Below are 8,389 nucleotides of genomic sequence, written 5' to 3' on the forward strand. Positions count from 1 at the left end.
CAGCAGCAGAACCACGTGCAGTTGCTTGCATCTACCGCTGGCTTAGTGCTGCTCTCATCCAGTGGCTGCAAGGCCACAGGGCTGGCTCAGTGATGCTGTCCCACAAGCTCATCCTGCACACAAGCAGGGATGACCAGAGGCACATGGTATCTCACAAAAACCATGCAGGACTCAAATAAACTCTAACAGGAAAAATGATAAATTCACTGTTGCGAGTCATGCAATTACACAGAATTGTTGTCCAATTTTAGGGATGCAATAATCACAGATGCAGAGATAAACAGAGAGAGGTCTTTTGCTGGGTTTGATGTTGTCGTGGTTTAGCCAGCAACTCAGCCCCACACAGTCGCTCACCAGTGGGATGGGGGAGAGAATCAGAAGGGTAATGCTCGTAGGTTGAGATAAGAATGGTTTAATAATTAAAATAAATAAATAAATGATCAAAAATTCAATGGAAAGGAAAACAATGAGAGGCACGAAAACTGGGGCAGGGGGAGGGGGGTGAACCGCTGAAACAAAAGGCACACGACACAGCCGCTCACTGCCCGACGCCCCGACGACACACCTCCCCAAGCCGCAAACTGTCCCCCTTAATATACTGGTCATGGTGTCACATGGTATGGAATGAACATGCCATTGGCCAGTCGGGGTCAGCCGCCCCGGCCGTGGCCCCGCCCCTCCCAGCCTCCCGCCACGCAGCGTGGGAAGCTGGAAAGGTAGCCGACCCCCCCACGATGAGAATTAACACCTTCTCAGCTAAAACCAGCACATTCTCCACCCCTTATTCCATACCATTTATACCATGCCCAGGTCCCATACCATCCAATACAACCTTACCAACCACCCCCTCTCCCTTTCCCATCCTTTAACATAATACACAGACATCATTCCCTTGGTTTATGGACCTTCCCTGTAAAATGTCCATGAAAACGTCCATAGAGTTCACCCAGTCCATGACTCTGGGCTCCATCTGTTGTATCAGTCATTCAGGGTGGGATAGATGGTGTGTGTGGCGTTGGGTTGCTGCATACCGAGTCAGTCATTGTTCCATCACTGCTGCACGGCTTGTTTCACAGTTTATCTTCCATGGATTGGGAGGTTTGTACTATGATATCATTGCTACAACACAGAGACGACACACAATATTATATAGCAGTTCGCATTGTGCCATTCAATTCATTGGCTGGTTTTGCCCAAAATCAAATCCCCATGAGGCACACATCGGACTTCTCCATCCTCCCACATCACGCACCAAGTGCACCCAGGTTCTCGAGCAAAAGCAATCCCACGAATGGGTTTGCCTTTGCCGGAGGCAGGAAGAACCCAGACTGTTTTGCCCAGCATACTTTTTACATGCACTACAGGGACTCTATCCCCTTCCACAGTATGTAGGATTTCTGACTGGGCAGAGCCAGCTCGATTGGCAGATCCCCTGGTGTTGACTAAGTAGGTGGCTTTTGCTAAACGTGTATCCCAGTGCTTGAATGATCCACCCCCCATCGATCTTAGCGTAGTTGTTAACAGTCCATTCTCCCATTCAATTTTTCCAGAGGCTGGTGCGTGATAGGGGATGTGATACACCCACTCAATGCCATGATCTTTGCCCCAGCTGTCTATGAGGTTATTTCGGAAATGAGTCCCATTGTCTGACTTAATTCTCTCTGGGGTGCCATGTCACCACAGGACTTGTTTCTCAAAACCCAGGATAGTGTTCCTGGCGGTGGTGTGGGGCATGGGATATGTTTCCAGCCAGCCAGTCGTTGTTTCTACCATTGTAAGCACATGGTGCTTGCCTTGAAGGGTTTGTGGGAGTGTGATATAGTCAATTTGCCAGGCCTCCCCATATTTATATTTCAGCCGTCGTCCCCCACACCACAGAGGCTTTACCCGCTTCGCTTGATTGATTGCAGCGCATGTGTCACATTCATGGATAACCTGTGCAATAACATCCATGGTCAAGTTGACCCCTCGATCACGAGCCCACCTGTATTTTGCATCTCTCCCTTGATGGCCTGAGGTGTCATGGGCCCATCGAGCTAGAAATAGTTCACCCTTATGCTGCCAGTCCAGATCCACCTCAGCCACTTCAATCTTGGCAGCCTGATCCACCTGCTGGTTGTTCTGATGTTCTTCCGTGGGCCGACTCTTGGGGACATGAGCATCCACATGACGTACCTTCACAAACAGGTTCTCTAGCTGGGCAGCAACATCTTGACACAGTGCAGCAGCCCAGATGGGTTTGCCTCTGCGCTGCCAGTTGCTTTGCTTCCACTGCTTGCAGCCAGCCCCACAGGGCGTTTGCCACCATCTAGGGGTCAGTATAAAGAAATAGCACTGGCCACTTTTCCCGTTCAGCAATGTCTAAGGCCAGCTGGATGGCCTTTACCTCTGCAAACTGGCTCGATTCACCTTCTCCTTCAGCAGTTTCTGCTACTTGTCGTGTAGGACTCCATACAGCAGCCTTCCATCTCCGGTGCTTTCCCACAAGATGACAGGACCCATCAGTGAACAGGGGCTTCTTCAGCACGTGTCACCTCCTCCTCTGGTGATAATCTGAAGTCTTTGCCTTCTGGCCAGTCCATGATCACTTCCAAGATTCCTGGGCGACTGGGGTTTCCTACTCAAGCCCACTCAGTGATCAGTACAAGCCATTTACTCCATGTAGCATCAGTTGCATGGTGTGTAGAGGGGACCCTCCCTTTGAACATTCAGCCCAGCACCGGCAGTCAGGGTGCCAGGAGGAGTTGTTCTTCAGTACCAACCACTTCTGAAGCAGCTCGAACCCCTTCACAGGCTGCCAATATCTCCTTTTCAGTTGGAGTATAGTGGGCTTCGGACCCTCTGTATCCCCGACTCCAGAACCCAAGAGGTCAAGCTCGGGTCTCCCCTAGCGCTTTCTGCCAGAGGCTCCAGGTAGGGCCAGTCTCCCCGGCTGCGCTCTAGAGGACATTCTTTACATCTTGTCCTGCCCAGGCTGGCCCAACGGCTACTGCATGAACTATCTCCTGTTTAATATGATCAAAGACCTCTTGTTGCTCAGGGCCCCATTTGAAATCATTCTTCTTCCGGGTCACTTGATAGAGAGGGCTGACGATCAGACTGTAATTTGGAATATGCATTCTCTAAAAACCCACAACAGCTGAAGAAGCTTATGTTTCTTTTTTGCTAGTTGGTGGAGACATGGCTGCTATTTTGTTGATCACATCCTTTGGGATCTGACGACGTCCATCTTGCCATTTGATTCCTAAGAACTGGATCTCCTGTGTGGGTCCCTTCACCTTACTTTGTTTTATGGCAAAACCAGCTTTCAGGAGGATTTGGACTATTTTCTCTCCTTTCTCAAAAACTTCTTCCACTGTGTTGCCCCACACAATGATGTCATGAATGTATTCTAGGTGTTCTGGAGCTTCTCCCTGTTCCAGTACAGTCTGAATCAGTCCATGGCAAATGGTAGGGCTGTGTTTCCACGCCTGGGGCAATCGATTTCCAGGTGTACTGGATGCCACTCCAAGTGAAAGCAAACTGTGGCCTGCACTCTGCTGCCAGAGGGATTGAGAAGAATGCATTAGCAATACCAGTTGTGGCATACCACTTGGCTGCCTTTGACTCCAGTTTGTATTGAAGTTCTAGCATATCTGGCACAGCAGCACTCAGTGGCGGAGTTACTTTATTCAGGCCACAATAGTCTACTGTTAGCCTCCACTCTCCATTAGACTTCTGCACTGGCCATATGGAACTGTTAAAGGGTGAGTGGGTCTTCCTTATGACTCCTTGGCTCTCCAGTCAGTGAATGAACTCATGGATGGGAATCACGGAGTCACTGTTGGTGCGATATTGCCGCCGGTGCACTGTTGTGGTGGCGATTGGCACCTGTTGTTCTTTGACCTTCAGCAACCCCACCACAGAAGGGTCCTTTGAGAGGCCAGGCAAGGTAGACAGCTGTTTAGTTTCCTCCGTCTCCAAGGCAGCTACACCAAAAGCCCACCTGTACCCTTTTGGGTCCTTGAAATACCCTCTCCTTAGGTAGTCTATCCCAAGGATGCACGGAGCCTCTGGGCCAGTCACAATGGGGTGCTTTTGCCACTCATTGCCAGTTAGGCTCACTTTGGCCTCCAATACAGTTAGCTCTTGGGATCCCCCTGTCACTCCAGCAATACTGATGGGTTCTACTCCTATATAGTTTGATGGCATTAGGGTGCACTGTGCACTGGTGTCCACTAAAGCTGTGATCCCCCCAGTCATTTGAGTTGTCCCACCATATTTCAGTTACTCCTCTGATGTCATACCCTTCTGAGTGGGCACGGAGCTCCAGTTCCTCCTGTTTGTTTCCTAGATTGCATGCGTTTGTATACATACACTTGAGGTGATTACTCTTCTGTTTCACCCCTTCGGAGACAGCTAAGGAATCTTTATCACCACACTGCTTGGCCTGACTTACTCCCCCATTGGACGTGCTGGTGTGAGCGTTTTCGCAATGAATCCCACCCCCACTAGTCCTTCAGTTTAAAGCCCGCCTCACCAAGTTAGCCAGCCTACTGCTGAAGAGTCCCTTACCCCTTTTAGACAGGTGGATTACATCCCTCCCTAGTATGTTATCGTCATTGAAGAACACCCCATTGTCATAAAAGCCAAACCCCTCACGGTGGCACCAGCCATGTAGCCAGGAGTTGATATACATTATGTGCCTTTTTCTGGCTGCTCCCTTCCCTCGAACTGGCAAAATGGAAGAGATTACCTGGGCTCCAATGTTTTTCACTTGCTCCCCCAGGGTTCAAAAGCCTTCCTTGATTTTACCCAGGTTACGTCTCTCAGTGTCATTCATGCCTACATGAAATAGTAATAGTGGATAGTAGTCTGTTTTCCTGATGAGTTGTGGCACCCTCTCGGCAACGTCTCGAACCTTGGCTCCTGGAAGGCAGCATACCTCTTGTGACTCCCTGTCAAGTCGGCAGATGGGTGCCTCAGTACCCTTCAACAGAGAGTCACCCACCATGAGCACTCGTCATTTCTTTTTATGGTGTCCACTGTATGTTGCTGGTACAGTTTCCCCTTGTAGGGGACTTTGCAGACCTTGCTCATGGGTGTCCTCAGGCTTCATATCTGTTTCTGATTGTGATGGTGGAGAGTGCAGGCTGATGTGGAATCCTGCTCCTCTGAGTCACCAGGGTCCATGGTGCCTCATTCTCAGAGGTGTCTGCCACAGGAACATGATTCTGAAAGCACCTGTCTAGCTCTGTCTCAGCTCCTCTAATACTGCGCAGCCTCTTAACCATTTCCTGCATTTCAGCCACCTGACGTAACAGGTCATCAACCTGTGCACACCTTGTGCAGGTACTTACCCTTTCGTCAGGAGAGGGGTTTGGGCAATTGCCGCAACCCACTGCCTGTACTGATGTGTCCTTTCTTACCAGACCTGTCTGGGTGGATGCATCTGACATCTCAGGGGCTTTTGCTGCACGAAAAGTGGTTTTAGCTCTGAGGTGAATGCCCACCATTTTGCCCAAGACCGAAGCACTTGCCTGAGCTGTAAACCTACAAGGTTAGTTACAAGCTACAAGTTACATTGCGCAAAATATGATGTACAACCTCCTATTGCTGAAAACATCGTTCAGTTGTGTATCTTGCTCAGAATCTAAGCTTACAGCAAAACGAGGGAATTTACTCACAATTCATTACTCTCATTCATTTTAATGGAATTCTCATGTGAATAAAGTTACTCATGCACATACGCGGGTAAGAGGCTATCAGACACCCCCCCATAATCCCCTATGCATGCTACCACAGCTCCAGATGTGACCTACTACATCCCTCTCCAGCTGGCAGAAAGGGATCGGGTGGACTCTTGGCTCTCTTCCCCTTTAATACACCTGCTAGTGCAGCTGAGCTGGCATGCAAGAGGAAAAAGGTACTCCAGGAAAAGAACGAGTGCAGTTTATCGCCTCTAGGGACCCAGAAAAAAAGCAGGGATTTGAAGCATGATTTTGAGTCATAACTGAGTGCTGCCCTGCTCCTCTGCTTCTGTAGCTGTACTGATCTCGGTCTCGACTGCAAGGTGCTAGCACAGCTCACTGCATAACACCCCACTCTGAATAGTCCCACAGAAACTCGGACTTTGGAAATATTTCCTCTCATTCTCTCTTGAAGTATGTTCTATTTAAGCTACTTTTTCTTAGAAGATCCATGTAACTATTGAACATTTTGGATTTTCCTTTTTTAAAAATAGTTTCACTTATTGTATACATGCAAGCTGTTCAATTTAAGCTGTTGATCAAATATGCTTAACACCACCAACAGTTCTTCAGCAAATATCATAGTGTAAAATTTACAAAGGCATATAGTCAGCTGGCATATATAGCAAAATTAAATAATCCTTCATTTAAAATGTAATTTTAAAGGGAAATATCTCTTCCCCGGAATTTATTTGCACTGCTTTTCATGTGAATACTCCAATTTTGCATACCCTCAACTTACTGTGACAGCAACGTTCTAATTTAGCATCACATTTATCACTCTGTATCTGAAAATGTAGCTTCCCACACAGTGTTAGCTTGGATAAAGTTATTTTGCTGCAAATCTGACAAAAACGTGCTTCCTTCACGTGACACAATGAACAAGTGTTTACATTAGGTGCTTAAGAAGAAGCAGGTACACGCCCAACGCGGCCCCCAGGATTTTAAATAAATTCCTACGTTACTGCGTGCACCCCAGCGAGCTCTCCCACCCTTGGGCAGAGCCGTGCCCCGCTCCGGCGGCGCCCCCGCCCGCTCCCCGCCCGACGGACGCAGCGAATGCGGCGGCCCCCGCGATACCACCAGCACGGGACGGCCCCACTGCCGGCGCAGCCTCCCCGCCGTGCGATGCCGGCCACGCGGTGCCTGCAGCCCCGCGGGGGCGGTCGGCGCGGCCCGGGTGCAGCACGCTGGAGAGCGCCGCGCCGGGGCAAGCTCTGCGGCCGCCCAGCCGGCGGTGCACGGACCGCAGATGGCAGGGCAACCGCCCCGCGCCGGCTTCCAGAACCTTACCCGACGAAGGGACGGAGGACGGGGGGGGCAAAGTTTTAGTCGCCAAGCGAGGCGCCACAGGGAGGGAGGGAAGGAGCGAGGCGGGGCCCGCCCGCGGGGCCGGCGAGCAGGGGAAGCCACTCTCCTCCGCGGGGCGCGGCCGGCCGCCGACAGAGCGCCGGTGTTCGTCGCCCCCCCTCAGGCCGGAGCCCGCCGAAGTTTCTGCCGGGCGAGGGGCTAGGCGGCGGGAGCGCCGCTCTGCCTTCTGCGGTGGGGCCACCCCCTATGCGGTCGCGGGAGCCCCGCGCTCACCTGAAGTCGCTGTAGGGGTGGATGATCCAGAACCCCGCAGTTTTAACCCTTTCCTGCTCCTTCTCCACCGCCTTCTGGCTGCCGAACATGCGGAGGGAGAATTTGTTGACCCCCGGCTGCAGCATGGAGGTGAACTGCCGCTGCATGAAGCCGTACTGCCGCCGGGGCCTCTCGGCATCCTCGAAGCCCACCACGGGCTCCTCGCCCCCGCCGCCGTCCACTTTGAAGCACACCAATTTACCATGCTCCTTCACGACGACGCCGCTGCCCCCGCCGCCGGGGCTGCTCTGGGCTTTCTCCACCGAGGCCGCCGGCTTGGCTAGTACGGCGTTAGTGCTGCTATCGTCCCGACTGCCGGGTGAGGAGCTGCGCTTCCCAGCCTCCATGCTGCGGGGCGGGCGCGCGCTAGCCGCAGGAGAGCGTGGGGAAGCCTCGCCGCCGCCGGTGCCCGTCAGCGGCGCGGCTGTGCTGGGCTCAGCTCCGCGCCGCCCGGCATGGCCAGCGCCGCCGACTCTGAGCCGCGCTTCCACGCAGGGCTGGCACTGCTTCCCCTCGCCCGCCCCCTGCCAGCGGCCGCGCCACACCGCCCGCCTGACATTGAGCGCCCCGGAGTCCTTGAGGGGCTGAAGCACCCGGGCTGAGGGGATGAAGAGGAGCCGGCGGCGGGGGCAGGCTCTGCCCTCGGATCCGCAGCGCGCGTGGGCCTGGCGGCGGCTCGATTTGTGGCCGCGAGTGCAGTGGCCCGCGGGGCGGGGCGGGGGGCCCGGCCTTCCTCCCTCCACGTGGCGGTGGCGGGCGGTGCCACTCGCTGGGGTGGCGCTTGGTGCGGACTGAGGAGACGGTCCTCGGGCGAAGAGGAGGAGTGGGGAGGAGAGGCTCCCCGGCAGAGTGCGGGGCTGCTCCGAGGGCCGCGGCTGGCAGCCCTGCCTGTTCTTCCAACAGAAATGCAATAAAATGGGTGGGTTTGTATTTCACCTTGGGTGAACTGAGCAGTGAGGTGCTGGGTGGTAGTGTGCTTCCACACTGAGAGCAGGAAATGGCGGCTGGAAATGAAACCGTGGAGAGTACTCACAGGC

The 8,389-nt window shown here is 53.1% G+C and overlaps 1 protein-coding gene across 1 annotated transcript in view; it reads right to left on the minus strand.

The window, feature by feature from the left end:
- Positions 1-7,699, minus strand: part of LOC135310808 (potassium/sodium hyperpolarization-activated cyclic nucleotide-gated channel 1-like) — a 281,354-nt gene extending 273,655 nt beyond the window's left edge. Inside the window, exon 1 of the mRNA XM_064439797.1 lies at positions 7,314-7,699. Coding sequence (XP_064295867.1) covers positions 7,314-7,699 — 386 coding nt within the window. The remainder of the gene's footprint in view (positions 1-7,313) is intronic.
- Between the last annotated feature and the right edge of the window lie 690 nt (positions 7,700-8,389).

The sequence above is a fragment of the Phalacrocorax carbo genome (assembly GCF_963921805.1).
Source record: "Phalacrocorax carbo chromosome W unlocalized genomic scaffold, bPhaCar2.1 SUPER_W_unloc_1, whole genome shotgun sequence".
Lineage (NCBI taxonomy): Eukaryota > Metazoa > Chordata > Aves > Suliformes > Phalacrocoracidae > Phalacrocorax > Phalacrocorax carbo.